The sequence below is a fragment of the Oncorhynchus clarkii genome, chromosome 27 (genome assembly GCF_045791955.1).
Source record: "Oncorhynchus clarkii lewisi isolate Uvic-CL-2024 chromosome 27, UVic_Ocla_1.0, whole genome shotgun sequence".
NCBI classification, from domain to species: domain Eukaryota; kingdom Metazoa; phylum Chordata; class Actinopteri; order Salmoniformes; family Salmonidae; genus Oncorhynchus; species Oncorhynchus clarkii.
Genome location: NC_092173.1, coordinates 9,344,066 through 9,371,137, shown reverse-complemented (window position 1 = coordinate 9,371,137; position 27,072 = coordinate 9,344,066). Strand labels below are relative to the sequence as shown.

The following is a 27,072-nucleotide window of genomic DNA, read 5'->3' as shown; positions in this document are numbered from 1 at the left end:
CCATTATATTGCACACAGCTGTAACGTGGGACATGTCATTCATAATATAGGTTATTTAACACATTTTGCATTAATAGTGATTGGCAATCCACCACACTTTGAGGAAACGTGCAAAAACGTCAAACAAGGTCAAATAAATACAAAGTGGACACTTTATTTTAACAAATTAATCTGTTTCTGTTTATTTTTTTCATATATTGATTTTTTTCTCATTTAGACAATGACTCAAAATGTCAATAACAATGGCTATAATGTGATAGAAGACAACAAAAAATGAGATCCAATATACAGCATATAGACATTAAATACGTATTGAAACAAACACCAAAAAGGAGAATGTAAAACAACAAAATAAACATTTGAGTAAAAAAATAAGGTACAAGTCAGGGAAAAGCATTGGTGTTTCAGCTGAAGTTCCCGCTCAATGTCTAAAAGTGACACACAAACCATTAAAACCTTCTAGACTGCTCGTCTTTCGTCGTCAGAGAATAGAACAGCCAATCAATCACACTTTACATCCCAGGGAAGGGCATAGTAGTAAAAGTATGTCACATCTAGAAAGAACTACGGTGATGGCATTCTGAGTAGAATGGACAGTTTTAAGGTATGGCAGTGTAAATAGTGCTGATTCTCCCATACTGAGGGAATGAAGATCATCCCAACCCCACATTCATTGTGCTGGAGTACAGTATAGCATCATTATCAGAATCCACCTGCAATCTCTAGTCATATGTTCAAGACACAAGACCCAGTCTATCCAGGGCTATACATGAATTCTCCACCAGTCTTTCCTCCTTTCGCAAAATAAATTCATGTAAACGACAAGTAGAGTGATGTTCAATGTAAGGATGTTGAGGACGCCTAGACCTGTTTCTCTATCAGTGTGTGTGTGTGTGTGTGTGTGTGTGTGTGTAGATCCTTGAAACCAAGAGACCCAAACAGACAGGCCCACAGTCAGTAGCAAGGAGCCATTCTACATTGCGGGACAGGGACCTACTGGATGGTGCATACAAGAGGCGAGACTAAGACCACTAAGTAACTTTGACAGAATATAAAAATAACCATTTCTTGCAGTTCCAATGTCATTTCTCGATGATTTTTTTTTTAAACGACTGGGAATACATTCTATGCTAACATGCAGAACTAGCAAGTGGTGCACTGTCTATGTTATATTTCAGTGCAGGCCATTCAGAATAATAGTATAATAATAGTATAATAATATAATAATAATAGTATTGAGATCCTGGTAAGAGGACTAAGGTGCATATGTGCCATTCAGTTCTCACTTATTTCATTGACGAAGCTTTTGGGGATTCTAGCATTGTCTCTCAGTTCCATCGCCAGTATGTGAAGGATCTCTTGGGTGGGTGCTTTGTGTTTGGGTGAGACTGCAGTGGAGAAACAGGTCTGTCAGTGCAACAGTTCAGGACAGTGGTTTGAACATGGATGGATCAACGTGACGGGTCATGATGAGAGAGAGGCGGGGGCACCGACCTGCCGTACCCACATCTCAAATCATCTACACATAGAGAGGCAATCTGCTGGTTACATGGCTGTCTTTGGAAGTGCTTCTGTGAGTGACTGAGGAAAAGCTGGTGACCCGTCCAGTCTAAACACTGCGTCTGCGGACGTAGAGCTACGTCAACCCAGTTGTCGCGCTCTCTCTCCGGTGTCTGTTACCTGCAACAGATCATTCAAGAACATAAAGTCCTATCATGACCTGCCTGCCACGCCCACCTGGGTCCCACGATCACACCGTTCACAACAGCTGCAAGAATGTGGATTTAGAAACAGATATCATATTCAAGCGTCTCTCTGTCTCCCTATCTGATTCGAAAAGTGAATCAAGGTTCAAATTGGAATTCAATAATTCAAGTAATTTGTCGCTACAAAGTGAGGCTTTGTAGGTGAGACCCATAGCTGGATTGATAGATAGACTAGTTAATCTATGTTCCTGTCATTGAGAAGCACCTTTTGTAATAAACATTGCATTATATCAATCCACATTCTTGCATTGTGTGTGTGTGTGTGTGTGTGTATGTGTGTGGTTGGACAACAGTGTTTGTTCATAGGGTTATGTGTTGCCGGGAAAATTAGAGGATTGCTCAGCAACTCAGAGAAGTACTTATTGCTACAGCAAATCAGAATTGAAATGCATCAATGTAATTCAGGTAGTGTAGAACAGTGCCAGGTATAAGCCCATAGCAACCGCAGTTCACCTTAAACCACACATCTCCTCTCTATCTAAAACCATATCTCGTCAAACCATTTGTTCTAAATCACATTTGTCTTGAAACAGAACAAAAGTTTGAAGGGTATGTCAGTATCATATTGCAGGTAAAAGACAGTCGATAAAACTATTACTTTTTGAAAAACAGATCTCCTGACACAAAACAAAATCCGTTCATCGCCAATGAAAAGAATACGCACAAAGTCAATAAGAAGTTCATTCTGCACTACAAAGAGGACTGCCAACACAAGACCAGTCAGTGTATCCGGTGAGAGGGATATAGGCCCATGCATTGGAGCTTGAAAACCAAGCCTACACTCTTAGAAAACAAATTATTATCATTCTAGAACCTAAAAGGGTTATTTGACTGTCCAAAAGGGTTCTACCTAGAACCAAAAAGGGTTCTCTTATGGGGACAGCCGAAGAAGCCTTTTGGAACCCTTTTTTCTAAGAGTGTAGCTGCACCCTATGTTGTTGTGGCATATTATAACTGGTAAGAGGTTTGTTTCAACCTGTGCCATGCTTTTGTTTGAAGCACAGTCACTAGCACAGTCACATAGTATTCCCTAGAAGTAAAACGCTGGCCTGCATACTGCACACTGGAAACCCATTGGCCGAATCACTTACTCACAATGGGCTGAAAGCACAGCTATCGACTCAGGCTTTAATCTAGAGTGCTGATGTTACAACAAAAACAAGCCTTTGCTTTCTTGTCTCCCTAGAGCTGTTGGAACAGTCTTAAAACGACAGCTTCTCTGTGGCTTTAACCCTCCTCTGTTGTCGTCAACAACAAAACTAGAAGGCTGAGTCACAAGGTTTGGTCTTTGAGACACTGGAAGGAACACTCACTAGATGAGAAGATTACGTCGACTAGCTTCTGAAGGTTGCATGAGGCTCCATTCTTACCCCTTAATTTACAATGATGACTATCCCCAACATTACGGCAACGTTACAGAACCTAATGGGAACGTTATGGCGGTATGAACTCTTAGCACCATTTAGAGTACTGAAACGTCTATACAACCTGTTTCGCTTATACTTCTAGTTCAAACCACTGGCGACGATAGAGAGGCATTGACGTGTAACAACCACGGAGAAAAATACCGACCTATCGCCAATAACGCTCCAATAACGCTCTAATAACGCTCCAATAACGTCCTAATCATAAAACCAGTTCTCAGGGTGTGAAGTGGAGGACCTCCAGTGCAGTATGAGACTAACTTGGATCAGAATTAGAAAGTGAGGCGATGGCATCATTGAAAACACATGTAAAAACACTGGTGGTGGGGTATTGTAATAGTGAGGAGGACATCCTCTTATCTGGTTCAAGTCACAACATTCAGCACTGGAGGTCTTTGACATGGCGTCGAACGCTGGCGGTTCTTTTTGCTGGGCGACACGGAGAACCAGTGCCCTCCTTTTTGCACTGGCAGGCAGGCAAGAGTGAGCATGGCATCGTTGACAAAATTGAAATAAAAAACAACAACAACAGAGCACTGAAACAAAGAGGAGCCTGGAAGGGAGGAGAACGCCGTGAAGATCCTCCTCCCTCGTCTCTCCTTTCTCCTCAGCTCACAGACCAGCGCTTGTCCTTTCCCATTCCAGTTGTGAGAAGATGAACCATGTCCGTTTAGTGGCGTGTCCCTGGAAAATGAACCGTGCGTGTGTGTGTGTGTGTGTTGAAGAGGTTTCACAACACGTGTGTTGTTGCGTTTCTTTCACAGTGTACATCGTCGATGATGTGTTGGGGAGTGTAAAAGTGTGTGTGTGCGTGTGTGTTTATCATAGTAGTTCTCTGAAATTTGTGATCATATACTGTATGTGTGTGTGTGTGTGTGTCATGTGTATATGTGTATGTGTGTATGTGTGTCTGTGTCTGAGGGGGGAATGTAAGGGACTTGAAGTGTGTGTGTGTGTGTGTGTGTGTGTGTGTGTGTGTGTGTGTGTGTGTGTGTGTGTGTGTGTGTGTGTGTGTGTGTGTGTATGTGTGTGTGTATGTGTGAGAGAGAGAGAGTATCGTCTGAGTGCAAGTGCAGACGGTTAGAGGGACCGGAGTTGGTGGGTGAGGTTGCGATTCATCATACAGTTCAGTCACACCTGTGACCTCTCCCCTCCTCACTCTCTCCGTTGCTCCTTCTCTTTGTTGAAAAAAAAAAAAAATCTCCGTCCGTCAGTCTGTCTCTCTAGACGAAGGCCTCGGGCGTGCTGCCGTTGTTGATCTGGACGTAGATCTTGGGGTCCTCCTCGCGCTCTTGCTTCTGGCGTTGGAGCTGGCGGCTGTAGCAGAGCAGGTAGAGAGGCAGGCAGAAGCCCAGCACCGTCAGCCCCAGCAGGCCCACGTTGACCTGCACACAACCACACACAGGAAGTGACATCATCAGTCAGAAGAAAGGAGCGAACGGCTCTGCTGTTTTCACATTGGACAGCAGTGTGTGCTATGACATGTACTCTGGGCAGATTACTTTAGAACAAGGTGGCTTGTATACAGTAGCCTTTGCGGCATTATGCTCATAGCACATGAGTGTACTTGGGTCTTCTGCATTAGTGAGCAATAGGTGTCCTGTAGTTTGTGTAAGCTCTGGGAAGGGTGAAAGGTCGTTGCTCTCTTACCCATAGGGGGTCTCCCTTCAGGGGGCCCATCATGGCCATGAAGAGGGGCTGCTGCAGCAGGGCAAACAGGGCGCTGATGAGGGACTGCATGCCTGTCAGACTGCCAAACTGAGACGACGGGTACCTAAGGAGGACAACCAGCATGAGGCACTTGTGTGGAGGGGACTGTGCGCACGCACACACACACACACACACACACACACACACACACACACTCCGGAGAGACTTACACAGCAGCATACAACCCTCCAACCGCAGAGTGGATGAATCCTCTCACAATGGTGTGCAGAATAAACGATAGAATCTGAGGGCAGAGAAGAAAGGAGAAAGAGAAATAGTTCAACATGATGTGTTATAGAATCTACAGGCCCAGGGCATACATGGTGCCCTGTTCCTCCATCCTAAAATGGAGTCCATGTTTAATAAATAATGGCTGGACAGAGATGTTCCCAGAACTGGGTTGGAAATAACTTGCATAACTTGTAATGACACTTCTGTCCGCCAGGGGACACTGTTGCATTAAATAACGGCTCAGCTGCAACAACATGTGAGTCACTCGCCCTCTTTCTTTCTCTGCACCAAGATCACTCCCTATGGGTCTCGGTGGGCTTTACCAAAACACTGGGATGCACGCAGTGAAATGTGCGCTTCTCCACCGCCACTAGAGGAAAGAGAGAGAGAGAGACGGAGAAGAGGAAACAGAGGGACGAGTTACCTGGAGAGGGAGGCTGGGGACGAGGCAGGTGACCCCGAAGCCTATCAGTAGCAGGTTGGTGAAGATGAAGGCCCGGGTGGCGTTGGTAATCTTCTGGATCTGTCTGTCCCGACGCTTGGGCTGGGTGAGATCTCTATCAGAGGGGACATCACATGTTACACACAGACTTATACAGGTTATACAGATGACAGTCTTGTGGATACGGTCTTGTGGATGCTAGGGGAGTATGTGGGAGGCAGGGGAAGGCTCTTTTGGAGTGTGTGTGCCTGAGTGAGCGTGTGCGTGCGAGCGTGGGTGCGTTCGAGCGTGCGAAACTCACCTTGTGCCCGGCTTCACGTTCTCATCCTCACACTCTTTGAGCTTCCAGTCCATAATGTACCCGATCACCGGAGCGGTCATCAGACACAGCAGCTGCAGCACTCCGAAAATGGAGGTGTACACACTCACTGTGAACGGCAGGAGAGACAGAGAAGTGTTATTCCCCAGGACTATTGCCTCCAAAGCTTACACGCCGTCAAAATAGCATGGTGTTTACAGCAAAATGGACAGGGTTGCAGATTAGGTTATGATTCATGGGGTAGGCCAGAGTCTTGAGTCAAAGTGAATCAGTGTCAGAGACAGAGAGGGGAATAGATGGGCTGTGCTCATCTAATCTAGCCTGAAGTCTTACCTACTTCCATCTTCTCCTCTGCAGACGCAGTAAGAAGTCAGTGTGACAGGGAGAGGAAGAGGAAGAGAGACAGACCAAGAAGAATTAGCCGAAGCAATTCAGAGATAGAAATAAGGGCAATGTGAAACAACTCCAGGGTGGGCGAGATTACAAAGGAGGTTACAAGAATGAGAAAAGAGCAGTTAGGTGACGAGTCGTGAGGTAAACTACTATACCAACACTGCAAAGGACCGATATCTTTTCATGTCTGTGTTCCAGGCACATTTTCAAGACGCACACGCTCGCGCACACACGCACCTGTGCTGAAGTCTCTGTCGGACAGCGACTCCAGGATGTTGTTCATGGCTCCCATGTAGAAGATGAGTCTCAGCTGGGTGACACACATGGTGATCAGGCTGAGCATGAAGATAGGACTCAGGATACTCTTCATGAAGGACTGGGCTGTGGACACACAGGAGGAGAGACAGATCAACAACAGCAACAGAACACGGAGGGGGACACACAGGACTGTAACGTTTAGCATCAGATTGGAGTGAGGTTTCACTGTGTGTACTGTACAGGATGGGCCTTCTTTTCATTTCCTCCACATGCTGTGACGGAAAACTACCAGGGCAAGCTGCTTCACCTCAGAATCAACATGGAGGTAGGGAAATAGGGAAGCTCGGAGTCTAAATAGTCCACGGGTCCCTGGGGTGGCAAGGTAACATGTGGGGGGCCGCGCTGTAAGCAAAGGGGCCCGGGGCCATGGTCCGTTAATCATCTACTGATCTCACAGCTGTAAAAGCTGCGGCAGGGCAGTGGAAAAGTCTTAATGGTCACGCCACAGATGTGTCCAGCGTTTATTGCCCAGTGCTGCAGGTATCTCCTATGCTCTGGAGACGGAACCATCGTTGACATACCGGCTGGACAAGGGGCTTTAGAGGCTGGTACATGAGAGCAGGTGGTTCTAACAGTCTGTCTCCGCCTATAACACTGGGTCTCCCCTGTGTCCTGGACCCATAACATGTGCTATTCACAATGTGTTTCAGAGTAGGATGTGGGATCAGTTTGGTCTTGCAGATCGTAATGAACTAGAGGGAGGGATCTGATCCTACAGTCTTGACTGGCACACTACAGTATGTGACCACAGCGGGATCAACAGTCGTCATGACACAAAACAGTCTCGTAGTGGGTTGGTTGATGTAAGAACCAATCCACAAAAAAAGAAGTCCCATCCTTACAACCAAATAGATCACCACCATCACATACATCAGAATGATGAGTGGACAGACAGACAGACAGACAGACAGACAGACAGACAGACGGAGACAGACAGAGAGGGAGACAGACAGAGAGGGAGACAGACAGAGAGGGAGAGAGGGAGAGAGAGAGAGCGACAGAGAGGGAGAGCGACAGAGAGGGAGAGAGACAGAGAGGGAGAGAGACAGAGAGGGAGAGAGACAGAGAGGGAGAGCGACAGAGAGGGAGAGAGACAGAGAGGGAGAGAGACAGAGAGGGAGAGAGACAGAGAGGGAGAGCGACAGAGAGAGAGAGCGACAGAGAGGGAGAGAGACAGAGAGGGAGAGAGACAGAGAGGGAGAGCGACAGAGAGGGAGAGAGACAGAGAGGGAGAGCGACAGAGAGGGAGAGAGACAGAGAGGGAGAGCGACAGAGAGGGAGAGAGACAGAGAGGGAGAGAGACAGAGAGGGAGAGAGACAGAGAGGGAGAGAGACAGTGAGAGAGGGAGAGGAGCCCCTTGAAAACCTCCTGATACGTGGAACTTGTCCAGCAGGGTTACAGAACCGCGGGCATCCATCGTGTGTGTATAATGACCCCCCCCAGAACCCTTACTGACTGCTACCTGCCCTCTGGCCCGCCCCACCACCGCCACTTCAGCAGCACTTCTTGGAATGCGGTCCGAATCGATTGCACGGTCCGTTTGGTACCAAAGAGAGCCTGCAGAGAACCACAGGGCGCCCCGCTGGGAGTTTGTGACCCGAGGGCCGAGCCCGAGGGGGAGAGGGGGCACAACAGGGTGTGGAGGGGGCACGTGGCTGATTTGAGGGTGTTTTGGAGGTTTGTGGCTAATTGCACTGTACAAATCTGGGTTAAGGCAAAGTTCACAGCCAGTTGCGCGTTTGCAGGATTTAATTTGGGAGAGGGAGGATGGCCTTGGTGACCTCAGAGCCAATGACAGCGCTCCCTCAGACAAGCTGGCAGCTGGGACCTAAACACTGGCTGGTGGGTGAGCCCACTCTGAAACATCAACATTGCACCGTTGTCGTTAGAGCCCGTATTTACAAAGAGTTATAGAGTATGGAATAGAATCCATCATAGAGGGACAGTCAACCATATTCTAGATCTGGGCCTGTGTCTAGGATCAATTTAGCCTATTATATCATAAAAAATATGATTATATGTCCTTTGTTGTGTCCAAATGATGTGTAACAATGAAACTGGCACGCTGGCTTTTGGCCTCATGGAGTATGGATTTGTGGAGGTACAGAGCTTGAAACCCATTATGGCCAATCCATTTTGAGAATGAACCCCATCACACTCACAATGTGCACAGAAAATGCACAGTCATTATTTATTTTCCTACTCTCCATCTGAAAGACATCAAATGCATCATGTCCTCTGGTCTGGGATGAACAGATGTGGCCTGGCCAGACACTTACATTCCTCCTGGGACTTGCACTGGACCTCCAGGTCAACGGTGGAGAGACACAGCTTGTTGCCCTCCTGTTGGGCCAGCTCCGTGGGGTTTTGCTTCATGCTGTTCCCCACGCTGAGTCGTCTCCCCACCGTGGTCACCTGGCGGTAGAACTGCTTTCCAGTGATCTTATGGTCAAAGCCCAGCCAGCTGAACTTAATCTTCACACTGAGGGAGACAGAGAGACAGAGAGAGAGGGAGAAAGGGAGCAGGGGAAGAGGCCAAAACAGAGGAAAGGATGAGACTAAATCCAGCTGTATGAGAGCAAAGCCAGTTGAGCTCCTCACCTCATTAGCTTTCCTGTACACAGGGCCTCAAGCCCTCGCCATGCTGCAGAGGAACGTGTGCTGGGGGATGTAGTGTACTGAGCTCCAAGGAGAATGGAGACTATGGAAGGCCTTAATATTCCTACTCCAGCTTAGGTAGATGAACTTCAAGTCCTAGTATTATCCCCTAAACCTGTTATTGTTGGCTAATATTAGGTTAGAACTAATGCTATACTCTAACTAATAATATAAGTTATATCACATAATTAATGATATAAGTAGCAAATACTAGTAATACTAAACTAACATTAGGTTACAGAAATGTCTGCTATTTATAGGTTACCATGAATGAAAATATGCTGTAAAACTAATAATAACTAAGAAAGCTAACTCATTTTATGTTAAGGAGTGTGATGTTGAGGAGTGTGATATTGAGGAATGTGATGTTGAGGAGTGTGATGTTGAGGAGTGTGATGTTGAGGAGTGGGATGTTGAGGAGTGGGATGTTGAGGAGTGGGATGTTGAGGAGTGGGATGTTGAGGAGTGTGATGTTGAGGAGTGTCTTACGTGTAGTCCATATCCTCAGGTCCAGGGAAGGGCTCCAGGGGCCAGTTGAAGAAGCAGTTAATGAAGACAAGGCCAGCGCAGGCAGCCCACACCAGCAGGATGGTGATGAAGGTGGCTCCAAGGTCATAGATCACCTGACGAGAGAGGAAGCAGGGACCAACAACCACAACATTAGCCTCTGTGTCCGACCTTCACACTGCTGTGAGGGAATAGGGAAGTAGAGTCAAGCAGATAGCCCTGATAGATGAAAGCATAGTTAGCCTCGATAGCTAGCCTCCATAATGGTGTGCATGAGTACGTAGACTAGCTAAGTAGATGTGTGTGTAAGTTACCTTGATCCCAGGGAAGGTGACAGCGGAGGATGCATACGATCCAATCATGAGAGCGATGAAGGTGGAACGGAGGTCACCAAACATATTGGGAAGCTGAGGAGAGAACACAAGAAAGAGACGGGACATAAGATTAGGCCACACTTGAATCAGACCAATGCAGTCACGGGCATAAAGACTCTTGTGTAAAAACACATGAATAGCCATAGAGACGCTCAGTCACCGTTTTTCCAAAAATGGAAGGCCTGACATCACACTAGGGAATCGTAAATATGTTTTTGGAAGGTTGTTGACAGAGAATGAGTGATGTGGGCGGAGTCTTGGTGATGCTTTTCCCCCACACTATTTATGACAGAGTGAGAGAAAGTCCAGAGCAGCTTGCATATGTAGCCCTCTTCTTGAGCTTAAAGCACAGGCTGTTCCCAACTCAACTCCTAACTGTAAACAACTGTCCTTGAGAGGAGAAGGAGGGAGAGAGGGGGAGGGGAGGAAAGGAGGTAGAGGGAGAGAGAGTAAGAAAAATAACATTTTTAAAAAACAACATATCTCCACTGTGTGTGCACTTGAATCTCCCATGTCAGAGTCGGGGAAGGGAAAGGGAGGGAGAACAAAAATGCCACTGATAAAAACACCAGCACAACAACTCCTGAACAGAGTTGTTTCATGGCATATTTATTGAACTGGGTCATAGTTCAACAGTTCTCCAAGAACTCCTCCGAAACCAATCTCTCCATCCGTCCATCCACCCTCACCACAGGTTCCATGCTTGTCCGAGCCATGGAGGAAATCTCTCACCTCGTGCCGTGTCCTCCCCAGATGGCATTACCCTTAACCACTAATTTGAACAAAGGTTAACGGCAGAATCAAAACGTCCCACATGACAGCTACACTAACAATCATATTCCAGTCCTCCTGGAGAAGTGAAATGAGCTGGGACCATCTCTATTATGACACTTACAGTAGGAGTGAGTAAAGCTCTACTGCAACTCAGCACTGGTGCCTCGTTGTCAGGACAAGAAGAGGTGTGTGTGTTCATGTGTGTGTGTGTGTGTGTGTGTGTGTGTGTGTGTGTGTATGTGTGTGTGTGTGTTTTACTATCCTTGTGGGGACCAGAAGTGGGGACATTTCTCCAGTCCCCACCAGGAAGAAGGGTATTTTAGGCTTAGGTGTTGGGGTTAAAATTAGGGTTAGGTTTAGGGGTTTGGGGTTAGGGAAAATAGGATTTTGAATGGGAATCAATTGTTTGTTCTACACAAGGATAGTAAAACAAATGTGTGTGTGTGTGTGTGTGTGTGTGTGTGTATCAGGCTCCCTCGTCTCTCCTTTCTCCTCAGCTCACAGACCAGCGCTTGTCCTTTCCCATTCCAGTTGTGAGAAGATGAACCATGTCCGTTTAGTGGCGTGTCCCTGGAAAATGAACCGTGTGTGTGTGTGTGTTGAAGAGGTTTCACGTGTGTTGTTGCGTTTCTTTCACAGTGTACATCGTCGATGATGTGTTGGAGAGTGTAAAAGTGTGTGCGTGCGTGTGTGTTTATCATAGTAGTTCTCTGAAATTTGTGATCATATACTGTATGTGTGTGTGTGTGTGTGTGTCGAGTGCTTGTGTGTATGTGTTGGTATGTGTGTCTGTGTCTGAGGGGGGCATGTAAGGGACTTGAAGTGTGTGTGTGTGTGTGTGTGTGTGTGTGTGTGTGTGTGTGTGTGTGTGTGTGTGTGTGTGTGTGTGTGTGTGTGTGTGTGTGTGTGTGTGTGTGTGTGTGTGTTTGTGTGTGTGTGTGTGTGTATCAGGCTGGCAGATAGAAGAGAGAAACACTGTCTTATGCAAGGCTACCTCTCCACCATCACTCCTAGCACCCTACCAACCTCCCACTTAGCACAGCTTCAATCAGCAGTGCTGGCTGTGGCATTGCCCTGGAATAAACTCATATGGAATATGCTGAATAATGTGCTTGAGCACCATCAGGGATGTGACTTCCATTGCTCTGCTCTCCTCAGTTCCCCTATCTATCTGTCACCACCAGACCGTCAGTGTGTCATCAGACTATCACATGACTTTCAATGACCTCACTGAGTCAGTTACGGACAGACAGACAGACAGACAGACAGACCAAAACCGTTACTAACCTATGTCCCAGTCAACCTTTGTCTGTCTGTTCTGCTAATATTGTTGTTTACCAGGTTTGGATGTAATGGAACGAGTTCCACCTGCCTTTGATCAAATTAAGGACATGCGGGGGGGAAAGGGGAAAAGAATGAATTGTCAACAGAAGGTAGAGTCTAAAACATCAACAGCATCGGAAGCTCCAAACCAGCTCCCAGCTTAAATGCTGCAATGACTGTAGTTGCCTCATTAGTTTTAGTGGTCTGAAGTCAGTTTGACTGGGAGTTACTGCGGTGGTTCCCAAAACAAACCACCACAGACACGTTTCTTGTTCACGAGCAGAAATCAAACCACATAATTATGTCGTATAACTATGACATAATAAGAAGGATATCCAACTGTCAATGTAATGAAGGAGGTAGATGTACAGCTTGTGAGAACAGGCAGGTTCAGGTTGGGAAACAGGATCTGTGTCACTTAGTGAAAAAGTCCAGGGGGCGCTACGTTGTAGAACATTCAGATATAAATACTTTATAGGATGTAGAATAAGGAAATCACGTCAGCACTAATAATGACATTTCTCTCTGCAACGTTGAACAATGTTTTCCTACTGGCTCTGGCCCTGATAGCGGTGCAGCCATGACTTTGTCTCCCTAATCTACCTGGCCACAGTACAGTGCTCCAATTTCGGAACACTTCCCGAATTCTACTCCATCAGGTATGACTAAATACTGTGTCTAGAGGCAGAAACGACAAAACCCAGGGCTGGTTAATGATTGGCCAACTCTTTTCTCTCTAGGCCAATCTCAGTTAACCTGAGACATTACATGTTCCTGTTTCACGAGTACTGTCTCTGGCTTGCATCCCAAATGGTACCTTGTTCCCTACATAGTGTACTACTTTTGACCAAGTCCCTATGGACCCTGGTCAAAAGTAGTGCACAGTATAGGGAATGGGGTGCCATTTGGGGCACAGCCCCATCTCTGTTAGCTATGCTAGTGCCAGGAAGAAAAGGCAGGGTCAATACAAATGGTGGACTGTCTGCATTCACCTACCAATCTCTATTTGGCTCCATTTTGGGATCTGAACAGTCATGGAGTTAAGTATGTTTGTAGAGTGTTGGACTATGAACAGTGTCTAACTCTATAGGATGTACTGGAAGCTAAACAAGGTTGCTATGTACTTCCATTCTTTTACTTTTACATGTGTGTATTGTTGTGAATTGTTAGATTCTACTGCACTGTTGGAGCTAGGAACACAAGCATTCCACTACACCCGCAATAACATCTGCTAAATATGTGTATGTGACCAATAAAATGTGATTTGTTGTGTGTGTGGGGGGGGGGGGGGGGGGGGGGGGGGAATCAACAACATGATGGGCAATCCAGTAGTCTTTAACCGATACAGGCTGATGACTGTGGCTCTATACACTGTGTTTGTGCCCTGAGCAGATAATAAAATGTCTGCAATACACTTTCAGACACTCACAGCGGTGAAACTCGGCTACGTGCTAGCAGATATCACTTGATGAAAATTGAGAAAATCCCTATCTGAAATGCTGAGTGATGTTTGCAGACAGTATAGATTGCCTGTGGTAAACAGTTTTCCTCTAAAGCCATTTAAGGACGCAAGTCCTATCCTATTCTTATCTAAGTAAATACTACACATTCTACACTTTGCATATCAAACTGTTGCTTACAAGGGGAGGTGCATGAGTGTCTCAAATATGTGCACTGCAGTTCTACTTGGAAAACAAACCCTAGCCAGAAAACAACCCCTTGCGTCTAGGTTCATCTGATTATTTTGTGTGACGGCAGCAATGATTGTTATCTTTAGTGCAGCAGACGGAGAAAAAAGTGGGAGAGAAAAGAGGAGAGTGGAAGAGTGGAATAACTAAAAGCCTCTGAGGCACAAAGGCCAGAGAGAACAGACAAGGAGGAAATGGACGGAAGGGGGGGGGGGGGGACAGAGAAGTGAAAGAGAGAAGAGGGGCTGCTGTTGCGTAAAAGCTGTAGTGCTTACTGGGCTGGTTCTCAGAAGCCAAAGGGAACCAGTACAAACCGGTCCAATCCTGACAGGACAGAACTCCATCATAAAATGAGTCAACATGCTGTGTCCCTGACGACCACACGCAGACAACACCGGCCTGAATATCTCCATCTCTGTGCCATCACTCTACCTCTCTCTCTCTCCCTCCCTCTTTCTCTCTTTCTTTCTCTGTCGCCAACACATTGTTTTGCAGCACTGGCCTTGTTGTGAATCCCTATCCACTCCTACTGGACGGTAAAACTAAAGCTGAGTGTACAGTGAAAGCAAAAACAACAGCATGTGCAGCAGTTGACTGCCTCTACGATCCATCCATGTCCTTTAATAAGGAAGTCGACATGACCCTGCGATCAGTCCTCCACAGTCGAATAGTGTCATCAAGCGCCAGTTAGCAAGTCAACCTCTGATGCTAGGACATTTTACAGGCAGGGGGGTGTCGGTGGTCGTGGTGGCGATCCCTGTCTGAGTAGCGAAGAGCTATTGTTAGTCTAGCCTGGTCCAAGATCTGTTTGTGCTTTCCTGGCAGGAGAACGACATATGCAAATGTGGGACTAGCACAAACAGATCTGGGCCCAGGCTATCATTAGTCCACCTCAGCTTCGGCATTCATCTCTCTACCCCTTCCATCGTTCTCTTTCCAAGTGCCAGGAAGCAGTAAATAATCATCTAGGTAAATCGAGCCAGACTGAAACTTAATTCCCCCCAAGGACCTAATGACACATATCCCAGAGAGGGATTGGGCCCAATGAAGAGGTCCTAAAATAGAAAGGATTAGAGTTTCATGCAAAACATGACTCAGAGATAATAGAATCATCTTAACACGTGCCGCAATGTACAAGAGGAGGAGCATATGCGTGTGTATGCATGTGCGTGTATGCGTGGGAAGAGTGCGGAGAGAGGGGCTGGGGGGGGGGTCTGGTTGAAAGAGAGAGAGATGGATAGAGGAAGGTTAGGAGAGATATCTGCAGTGGTGATTGCTAATACTATGGCTGACTGAGGGAGAGACTGAGTTCAAAGCTATTAAAGAGAAGAGGGAGGGACGGAGAAGAGAGAGGGAGAGAGACAGACAGCCTGCTGCTGGTAACCGGAGAAGGGGGCAGACAGAGATCGGCTAGGCACTTCACTGATAGAAAACAGAGGTGTGCAGAGGAGAGCTCTCTTTTACCGCTTTGGGTTCTCCTCCACTTGTTTACTGCAGCTGTACTGCCTGGGACACAGAGTGCTGAGTGTGCAATCATAGGGAGAGGGAGGGAGGGAGGGAAGGAGGGGACAAGCTGCAAAATCACCACCCTTTCAGCAAATTAGAAGAACCAGGAAGAAGAGAACACATAGAAACAAAGAAAAAAGGTGATGGAGTAGGGGCATAGCGGTGCATACCTTTCCTTTCGTGTAAGCCCACAATCCAGATGACTTTGAAACACAGAATAAATCTAAACATAATCATATCAACTGTCTGTGGGGGACAAACTCAATGAGTTCAGACTGATTGAATGAGATACAATGTATCCATTTAGTCTTTTGTGGGAAAAAAAGGGTATATTTGAATTTTTTTTTTTGAAATGTAAAAAATCTTCTGTGAAAACCTTTGACCCCCACACCCAGGAGGAGAAGAAAGTTCAGAAGAATAAAGGTCCCGCTGTACAAGAACAACATGAACCCAGACCAGCAGTGTAAAACACACTGTTAGTCAGAGCAAGGAATTACCGCAGTGAGGTTACTGCAACAGAACAGCTGAAACAACGCCAGAGGCCAGTTCTTTGGCACTCACACAAGCATGTACACACACACACACACACACACACACACACACACACACACACACACACACACGAGGGAACTAAACAGCCATAGCAGGACAGGCTGAGACATGCTGGTGTGGGGAATGAATGAAACCAGATAAAATTAAAACAACACCTACAGTATAGGAGTGGGAGTGGGGGGGCAGAAGAAATCAGCTGGGCAGCTTCTGGGTGTAGTGGTAGTGTGTGAGTGTGCCAGCCAGACAGACAAACAGACAGAGCCCCTCTGAACCCCTGCAGTGGGGGGTAGTGGGGAGGCCAGGGACAGGAAACTGCCAGTGTTGTTACAGCCTTCCTACTTCCTGTTTGTCAGCTCAGCATACCATGTCTCTTTTCTCTCAAAATTCTTGTGCGTGTGTCATTGTCTGTGTTTTATCTACGCAGATAAACAATGAAACAATGAAATCATGTTATCTGTAAACACCATTGTGTCAGTGAAAACCCGGCCGGTCCTAAGGCAAGATCAATCAGAACATTTAGTCTAGCTGCCTGTGAACCCTGGCGGTCTGCGCCACCCAATCAAAGGGCTGCGTCCCTGTCAGGATCATGAATAAGTAATGAGGAGGTGTCTTTTTTAGGCTCTCAGCTGGACCAGAGCACGGTTGAATAATTGATTTCTAACGCAGGGTCTTTCTCTCTCCTTTTCCTTTTGCACGTGGCCTCCCTGTGATGCAGCACTTTCTCCATGCGGATGACACCCCCATGGGAGGGTGTACGACATGTCCCGCCCACCCACCCTTCTCTCTTCTTCGCTCCCCTCTCCACGTCTCTCTCCTCACTCCTCTTTCTGCTCCCCTGTCTCCCTACTCCACCCTGCACCCTAGCGGCCCCCTCCCCCCTCTGCAACTGTTCCCCATCCCCACCTCTCTCTGCTCACTCTCCTCTCTCCCCTCCCCAGCCTCACCCTGCAGTACAGGAGAAGACACCACTTACCGTGAGGGAAGTAAAGGTCATGCACATTCCTCCGAACCCGTTCAGTGCCAGAGCAAAGAATATGAGGATGGACAGATCTGGACAGGGAGAACACATGTGTTAAGGAGACGGGATGGAACAGACACACATACTGTACTACAATAGAACGTTGAGTAAATAAAGAAAGAATGAAGAAATATACATACTCTTGGGGTCGCTCGATCCATAAGCGATCAGGATACATGAGAAGGCAAAGCAGGTACTGAAATAACAGAACAGGTTGAATATGAGGAAGGCTTTTCATACAAAGACACACACCCAAGTCAGAAACAGAGCATAAAAATATATGCAGCAGGAAGTTGCGGCCACTAAAAAGTACTCAACCCTGTACAGAGGTTTTTGTGACAATCTCAATAAAAACATTTTAGAGTGCCGTGTTTGAGGCAATTATTCTGCCAATACGGGCGCCATCCCACTTCTGACACCAATATAGCGAATTTGGGGTCCAGCCCCTGCCGGGACTCAAACCTGGGTACCGAGACTGTTACCCCAACACATTAGCTTAAATTATAGTGGCCGCAACTGTACATACCACCTCGTCTCTGTTCTCTTACCTGCCGAGCAGCCGGAGCTTGCGGGGGCCATACTTGTCCATGACAATGCCCAGGGGCAGGGTGATGGCACTGAGGAGGAAAGAGCCCACGGTGAAGGCCAAGTTCAGCATCTCATCCTGGTCCTTACAGATGGGCCAGCCGTTCATCTGGAGGTACTCCTCCTCCACCACGGGGCTCTGGGTGATCCCCTCCGCATCCCCAGCCTGGACTGGCTCAGACTGGTTCTGACTGGTGCTGTTACCTGGAGGCACAAGAGAACTTTATGGAACCTTCAAATTCAACTTCATGATCCCAGAGGGAAATAGATTTAGCATGGTACATAGAAGACATCAAAACATACATTTAAAAAGGGATTCCTGGTGTTTCGGTAGAGAAATTAAACATGATCCGACCATCAAGACGGGATTGGAAAAAACAGTCATGCTAATTTGACCAGAAGACCCACAGACGAAACAAACACTCTAAGGTTCCTTCCAAAACGTTACATTCTAGCTTGATTAGATAGAATGTGCCAATTGGGAGAACGTTATGGACCATCTGAATGATGAAAACATTCTGAGAGTGCAGATAGAATATAGGTTTGTTTGGAGTTGGATTGCAACATTTCTTGCGTTAGTGTTCTAAGAGACGTCCTCCCTCACTTGAGACCATTGATTTCAGAGGAAATATCTTGAAAAGTCATCCACCTCATATGCATGCCTAGATTTGTGTTTCATTTGTGTCTCGTGTGTCTCTTCCTGAGACAGTGTGAGCCACGGACAGGCCAGGGAGACAGAAAAAGCTTGGTGAAAGATACTGTAACAAACTGTTGGGATCAACAAGCTGCAAAAATAGCTGGGAGACACTGGGTCTACTCTGAACCCCCATGCAATGCAGCTCCATGGCAAACCAACCACCTTAGCACCCCCAAACGTTCCCAGAGTGAATCCCCAAGAGGATAGAGACAGAGCGCTCCAATAATAAGTCGTTTATGTCCATCTTTCATACTTCATAGCACTGTTTGTTAAAAGGACCGGAGACCAGTGACTTGGTTATGAGGCTTGTTACTGTTGTTGTTGAGGAGAGAGAGAGAACTGTAGACAATACCCTAGTCTCCATGAGTTTAACTCAGACAAAACAGATAAAACAAAAGACTATGATGACAGCCTTGACAGTGGCAAGTCTCGTAAAAAAATATATGTTTAGTGGCCTAGGGGAGCTAGTAAGGCATTGAGTAAGGGCCTGGGGGAGGATAGGACGCAAGACAAACTGATATTGTTTTCAGTGATTTTCAGGTGATGTGACTTTGGACAACCTTCCAAAAACCTTTGGTAACAAGATGTTTTTCAAGCAGTCTTGATAAGCAGGTTGTTGTTTTCTTGAGGGTGAGGCTGCGAGAAGACATGGCTGTCTTATATAATATGTAGGTTAAAGGTCATGGTAGATGGCAGTTAACACATAGGTTAGCAGAAGGCCAACGGCAGCTGGGCCTGCCTGGCTGGGGGGGCTCTTACTGCTGAGTAATCCAGACAATGTGAGCCTGTACTGCTGCTGAGTAAATAAGGGAAGCGCCCTGAGCGACGCACAGCACAAACACTATGTTAGCGCAACAATGGCCTTATACCGCCTTCAAACAAAACACTGTTCCCTTCTCTGTTCTGAGGGTTTACATCGTGATTCTAATGACTCGCAAAGCATCCAGTTTCATTGAAATCGTATGACACAAAAATGATTGTGACGTTATTGCTCTGATACTTCAGTTCACCTAGCCTAAAATATTTGAATAAAACTTTTCCCAGCTAGGGCCTGCAGCTATCTTCCTTGTAATTTAGTCTGAATAAGAACATTCAAACTCTAAGGCCATGCTCTAACAAGATTATTACATTACCAACATAATAAGAACATAATGTGATATGTGTCATCTTTAACCTGATAATCCATCAAGGGGAAATGGATGTGTTTCTTACTCATGTCAAAAAAACAAACATTGCTTTGTGTAATAATCAACTAATCAATCTTCAACTAATCTATCATTCGATCTGCCCATAGATGCTGTGTCAATCTCAATGCGTCTGACCCGATCACTTATCAGTGATACATGTAAATGACTGACAGAATCAAGCGGACTAGCCTTGTTGCTAGAAAATGGTTGCCATCAGCGTAGAATGTCTGCATTTCCTCACATTGACTCATCGGAGGAAGCCAGAGATAACCAACTGACAGTATTTTTCATCATCAGCATTTAAAGCTCTATCTATTTCAAAGCAGTGAGCAGACAGAAGATTCATCAACTCCAGATTATGTCCTCTCTGTCCTCCCTAACACCGCAAACATCCCACTGTTACTGAGCGCTAATAACGCTAAGACAACACTGATTCAAATAGTTGGCTAATAACAGCTGGAAGGAAGCTAGCCTGGTGCCAGATTTAAAAAAGGAAACAAATATGTTTTAATGTCACATACACCGGATAGGTGCAGTGAAATGTGTTGTTTTACAGGGTCAGCCATAGTAGTACGGCACCCCTGGAGCAAATTAGTTTTTTTTATTTCACCTTTATTTAACCGGGTAGGCTAGTTGAGAACAAGTTCTCATTTACAACTGCGACCTGGCCAAGATAAAGCAGAGCAGTGCGACACAAACAACAACACAGAGTTACACATGGAATAAACAAACATACAGTCAATAACGCAAAAGAAAAAAAGTCTATATGCAGTGTGTTCAAATGAGCTAAGATAAGGGAGGTAAGGCAATAAATAGGCCATAGTGGTGAAATAATTACAATTTAGCAATTAAACACTGGAGTGATACATGTGCAGAAGATGAATGTGCAAGTAGAGATACTGGGGTGCAAAGGAGCAAAAAATAAAATAATAACAGTATGGGGATGAGGTAGTTGGATGGGCTATTTACAGATGGGTTATGTACAGGTGCAGTGATCTCTGAGCTGCTCTGACAGCTGGTGCATAAAGTTAGTGAGTGAGATATGAGTCTCAAACTTCAGTAATTTTTGCAATTCGTGCCAGTCATTGGCAGCAGAGAACTGGAAGGAAAGGCGGCCAAAGGAAGAATTGGCTTTCGGGGTGACCAGTGAAATATATCTGCTGGAGCGCGTGCTACGGGTGGGTGCTGCTATGGTGACCAGTGAGCTGAAATAAGGCGGGGCTTTACCTAGCAAAGACTTATAGATGACCTGGAGCCAGTGGGTTTGGCGACGAATATGAAGCGAGGGCCAGCCAACGAGAGCATACAGGTCGCAGTGGTGGGTAGTATATGGGGCTTTGGTGACAAAACAGATGGCACTGTGATAGACTGCATCCAATTTGCTGAGTAGAGTATTGGAGGCTATTTTGTAAATGGCATCGCCGAAGTCAAGGATCGGTAGTATAGTCAGTTTTACGAGGGTATGTTTGGCAGCATGAGTTAAGGATGCTTTGTTTGCGAAATAGGAAGCCCGATTCTAGATTTAATTTTGGATTGGAGATGCTTAATGTGAGTCTGGAAGGAGAGTTTACAGTCTAACCAGACACCTAGGTATTTGTAGATGTCCACATATTCTAAGTCAGAACCGTCCAGATGCTGGACGGGCAGGTAGGTGCTGGAAGCGATCGGTTGAAGAGCATGCTTTTAGTTTTACTTGCATTTAAGAGAAGTTGGAGGTCACGGAAGGAGAGTTGTATGTTATTGAAGCTTGTCTGGAGGTTAGTTAACACAGTGTCCAAAGAAGGGCCAAAAGTATACAGAATGGTGTCGTCTGCGTAGAGGTGGATCAGAGAATCACCAGCAGCAAGAGCGACATCATTGATGTATAAAGAGAAAAGAGTCGACCCGAGAATTGAACCGTGTGGCACCCCCATAGAGACCGCCAGAGGTCTGGACAACAGGCCCTCCGATTTGACACACTGAACTCTATCTGAGAAGTAGTTGGTGAACCAGGAGAGGCAGTCATTTGAGAAACCAAGGCTGTTGAGTCTGCCGATAAAAATGTGGTGATTGACAGAGTCGAAAGCCTTGGCCAGATCTGTGAATACAGCTGCACAGTATTCTCTCTTATCGATGGAGGTTATGATATCGTTTAGGACCTTGACCATACATGATGAGGAAAGAGTTATGACAAATGTGCTTTTCCAAGTTCCATTACAGAAATATAAAGTTGTTCTATTCTGTTCTATTGTATTGACTGGTATGCTTATTGGTACACTTAAAACCTAATGGGGTATTTAGTGGTAGTTGTATTATTACTGACACTGGATGCTTCATACAAAGAATAAAAACAAGAGGCTTGATATTTCCTGTGCAATATGTTCTGTCCACATTGTCAGAACCATTCCTTAGCTAAACTGAGTGGAAACCGAGCTAAGTCAACAGTACACACCTTACAGTGTTAAACTAACAGACTCTACCAAGATAAATGAAATGGGGGCATGGTGACAGGCTAGTTCATGTGACGAAACACAAGAGCTGCCGGAGATAGAGAGATGAAGGGAACGGGAGTCAACAGTGTTGTATGTAGGAGGAATGCGAGCCTCACACTTCACAGTGTCGGCCGAACCACACACTTGTATGTTAGCAGACCAAAACAGAAGCAGCCCATTGTCCAATCTCAGATCCTTTAAATGGAACCAACGATATGGGGACTGAGGTCACCATGACACCAAACACAAAGGACTCTCAGCAATCTGTTTAACAGATGCCCTTTGAACACATTCATATTTTAAAACATAAGTGAAGAAAAGGATGAAAGAGTGTCGAGACTAACCTGATTTGCATAAATGAAAAGGCCTATTCACATGTTAAATGCTGCCTGGCAAATAGAAAGCACTGTGGCAGGTGATCAGAGGACTCTTGAGTCAATCACAGGCCATGATCTATCAATATTATCATGTCATCTAGTCCATCACAGGCCATGTTTTAATGATATTAGGTTACGACCTACCTAATGATGATGTGCTTTATTTGTCTTGTCATCGCAAGGTCTCAGTAACGACACATATTTCTCTCTCTCCCTCTGTCTCTCCCTCCCTCTCCCTCTCCCTCATGCCCACTTCCGGCCCACTGCCTCCCTAAGTGTCTGTGTGTTTGAAAGATGAAAGGAGGACAGATGAGTCATAGACTATGAGAACAGAGCGAGAGAGAGAGAGAGAGAGAGACAAAAAGAGAGAGAGAGAGACAAAAAGAGAGAGAGCGAGAGCGGAGAAAGATCCAAGTCACCGGTTCGCTGTAGCATTTGGATGCAAATAAACCAACAAAACAAAAGATACCCTTATGAGCACACAGAAATGTACCTGGTACTTTCACCCCAGATCCCACCCCCACCACCCCCTGGTTTCATCCATCATCTCTGGGATGTGCATGATTTAGTGGAACCATCAAATCCCCACAGAGAGAGAGCGAGAGAGAGAGCGAGAGCGAGAGCGAGAGCGAGCTCTGAACCATAGCTGCATTAGAGGCTTGTTAAACAGGCTGACCACTATCGACGTGTTCTTTTTTCTCAAAGCTCAACATTGGCGGGGATGAAAACAACGCAACAGTCTTGGCCAATGATCTAGTAAAACCCCCTCATACACTTTCAACACTAGCCAGGCAGTATAGGTGCATTTTTCTTTGAAGGCCATTCACTCTCCTTTATGGCAACATCATCAATAAAACTGTACAACAGCCCCAAATTAGGTAATCATCTGCAGCAGTTATTCTGAGCCTGTACTCAAAGCATTTCAGAGTAGAATAGCTGATCTAGGATCAGGCCCCCCCCCCCCCCCCCCCCCCCCGTCTATGTAATCTTATTCATGATCTAAAAGGAGAAACTGATCCTATATCAAATCAAACTTTGTTTGTCACATGCGCCGAATACAACAAGTGTAGACTTTACCGTGAAGTGCTTACTTACAAGCCCTTAACCAACACTTGGGTGACTGAAGTCTCTGGCAATTTTATGGGCTTTTATTATATAGGTCCTGGATGGCAGGAAGCTTTGCCCCAGTGATGTACTGGGCCGTTCGCACTACCTTCTGTGGCGCCTACCGGTCAGATGCTGAGCAGTCGCCATACCAGGCGGTGATGCAACTGGTCAGGATGCTCTCGATGGTGCAGCTGTAGAACCTTTTGAGGCTCTGGGGACCATTACCAAATATTTTCAGTCTCCAGAGGGGGAAAAGGTTTTGTCGTGCCCTCTTCACGACTGTTTTGGTATGTTTGGACCGTGACAGTTTCTTGGTGATGTGAACACCAAGGAACTTGAAACTCTCGACACGCTCCACTACAGCCCCGTCGATGTTAATGAGTTCATGGGCCCGCCTTTTCTTTTCAGCACTCCTGCTCTGTGACTCTTTGTGAACGTGGCCCTGGTTTCGTTTGCATTGACCCTCATGGGGGAACTGATCATGTCAAATGTAAGTGGAAACTCGTACAATTCGTCTGCTCAATGTGATTGGATTAGAAACCCCCATCACTTCATCCCGCCCTCGCCCACAGAATATCCATTCTCTCACACCATTCTATTGTAACCCCCAATGAAAGAACGTGTGGCATTGTTCTAAAGAGCACTATTGAAGTGCTGGATCGTTCCAACCAACGTGACTGAATTAAAACTATAAAGACACATAAAGTCACCTTTGTCTCGCAGTAGTGAAATAGAAACACCTTTTGTTGCTGAATTAAATAAGTAGAATACGTAGGATTGCTTAAAACACACTTAATATTTGTCAGACCTTCCAAGCCCAAGTGATATACATTCACGTGTCTCACTTACTGAGTGAGACAGCAATAGTTGACATAGAAAAAATATGTCATAAAAACAAATGTCGCTAAATGTCACACAACATAAACCAAGCATTCACTGAGGGAAAAAAAACTTGCATCATTTTCATATGTACAATACTTGTGTAATAACATAGGTATAACACATATAATAATGGTATTCCTTTTGGGGGTTTCTTATTCATTGTAATAAAAACAGTCCACAACATAAAATATATTTGATCACCTTGAATAGTGTTATACAACCATTTGTCTTCATTTCCCAACCCCTTATATTGAAAAAAATAGGATATATAACACAGAGCATTATGGGTATTGTAGTGCATCATGCTACACAGCCTTACCAGGTTCTCTGCAGAGGTAGGAGTAGAAGCCTTCAGACTTGAGCATGATGAGCAGGGAGCCCCAGCCCAACAGCACAGCAGAGAACAGCAGGTTCTCTATGACCGCCGTCACAGCCATCCACCAGCGCCTGGAGAAGGCTGTGGCCAGGGAGGGTGCCATCTTCACAGGTAGAAGAGGGGCACAACAGGGCACGTAGAACAATGGAGGGCTGGTCGCCTGGAAGATAAGGTTGATACATGGTAAGGGCCAGGCCTAAGAGTGTGAAGAGTCACATTTGGTAGTTGTTTGACATCCGTACTATACTAAACTGTGTATGAGTTGTTGAGGGACACTTCAGAGGTAGCCTATACATAAGGGGGATATACCTACACAAGGATGCAAAACATGAATTTCCATTGCAAATAACAGTACATTATGCTAATTATGGTATGTGTACAGTAGAAGACGAAGCTATCCTTCTTTAAGTTACTGGGCATCCCTTGTCTTTGTCCTTGTAGGATAATCATTTTCCACTATTACAAAACAGCTGAGCTCCTACAGGAGTATGCCTGGACCACAAAACCCCTCCTACTAATGTACCAAAACCCCGCCCTGGCTCCCTCTGATTGGCAGGTAGTTTTCTGGACCTCTACCATTGGCTGCATATTAACAAAGCTACCAAGAATGACTCCACGTGAGGGCAAGTTCCAGCCGGTTCGAACCAGTGCGGCGCGAGATTCTCAGCGACGACATCTCCTTTTTTGTTCCCATCGCCATCTTCATCCGACATAAATACATGCATCTGGGCTAATCATGTATCGTTATATATAATGAGGATAATTTTCCTCCACTATGCCCATGTTATCACGAAATGTAGCGTAAAATGTGTTTCTATTTATTTCAAATTCATTCACAAATAATTGTATGACCAGCGATGAACTACACACCTTTTATTAATTAACACAAACCCACGCTGGCCAATTAACTATTAGACATGCATGGCATTTTATATTAGTCTGAGGTCGTATTATTTTCTCCTGATTTCACTGTCATTTTATTTTCACTACATAGTTGCTAATAAATGTTAGTTATTTTATCGATATGTGTGAAGCTCAGGTCCTCAGTACTATGGACAAAGTGTATAAAGCCTACATTTTCATTCGCCTTGTCCTTATGAGATCCTTAAACAATAACAGTATGGTGCGGGAAATGAGCAGCTCTGTAAACTGGTCTGAACTGGACTGAAATCATCAGCGGTCTCAATGCGCCTCAGCCTCCTCCTGCACACCCCCACCCCATCTCGTTCGCATGAAGCTCAGCTGTTCAGTATCGTAAACACAGCACGCCGAGCATAGGAATAGTCTCACCGTACGCACCAAAACTTCAATTAGCCTACAGCTTCCATGCAGTTCCAAAAATCTAAATGTACTTTTATTGGTGCTGTTTTGGTAGCAACGACATTGAATGGTTTCACTATCAACATGCAGAACATGTCCCCGCAATGGTAATGTTATTACTAAAAAGCGGAATACATATGGACGCAGAAGTAAGACAGTGTTACCTAATATGGCTGTACTTCGTTGCAAAGCGCAAAATTCTCTATGGACATTAAAAATATATATATTTTTACTATTATATTCTATTATTCCATTTTAAACCCTTAAACTCAATCTGCAGAGAAGCAAATAAAATGATAACGTGACACTGAAAAAAGTCGTCATTTAAGTACATTTTATAAGTCAACTGCATGCTGTTATTTCCCTATAATAATTGTAACATTTGGAGACGGTGTATAGGCTACTCAAGCAAAACACCATAAACAAAAACATAATTGGGATGATCACCCCCTCTAAAATTATGTTGACTACACATCATGTAACAGTAAAGTCGCTCCAGGGGAAACTAACACCACTGCAATCAACAATAAACACATCTTGTGAAAACATTAAATTAATTGTGTAATTGACTCGTACTTTCCTTGATAGCCTATACACACACTGTCATCTTAAGTTTCCATTGAAACATTGTTGCATGTTTTGCCTAGGATAATCAGTCTACATCATTTCAGGGTCGGCTACGAAGATATAACAGAATAAAAACAATGTTGCTTTTCTGCACACTCAGTGTAACATAGCTTATATATTTTTTTCCGTGATCAATTTTCAATAAAAGCAAAGTAGAGAATTTACAGATTCTTCCCCTTAGAATAACAGTAGAGCATCCCTACAGTGCGGTACCATACCTGAGTGTCTGGAACCACGAACAAGGTCGCCTGCCTCTCCGCTCTGTCTTTGTCTTCAAATCTATAGTTGTTATTCTCAAAAAAACTAAATAACAGCTATATACTGTAGACTATACTCAATCTTTTGTTTCTTTGCATCCACATCTCTCATCAACGCAGATTCCTGCTTTTATTTTCGCACCGAAAGCTGCACAAACAAGCCTGGGTCTCCATTGGCCAGG

The 27,072-nt window shown here is 45.4% G+C and overlaps 1 protein-coding gene across 2 annotated transcripts; it reads right to left on the bottom strand.

The window, feature by feature from the left end:
• Positions 1-152: 152 nt before the first annotated feature.
• On the bottom strand, positions 153-27,072 carry LOC139385597 (large neutral amino acids transporter small subunit 4-like). 2 transcript variants are annotated; one of them, XM_071130796.1, is made up of 15 exons: positions 26,852-27,072; positions 24,630-24,846; positions 17,553-17,793; positions 17,145-17,200; positions 16,960-17,036; positions 10,084-10,176; positions 9,752-9,885; positions 8,884-9,086; positions 6,523-6,666; positions 6,226-6,243; positions 5,875-6,001; positions 5,556-5,688; positions 5,071-5,144; positions 4,841-4,964; positions 153-4,575 (listed from the first exon to the last, which is right to left on the bottom strand). In XM_071130796.1, exons 2-15 carry the CDS (start codon positions 24,787-24,789, stop codon positions 4,414-4,416), a joined length of 1,746 nt encoding a protein of 581 aa, XP_070986897.1. In that variant the 5' UTR covers positions 24,790-24,846; positions 26,852-27,072; the 3' UTR covers positions 153-4,413. The 2 variants fall into 2 exon arrangements, with proteins under 2 accessions (XP_070986897.1, XP_070986898.1); XM_071130797.1 differs by lacking the exon at positions 6,226-6,243.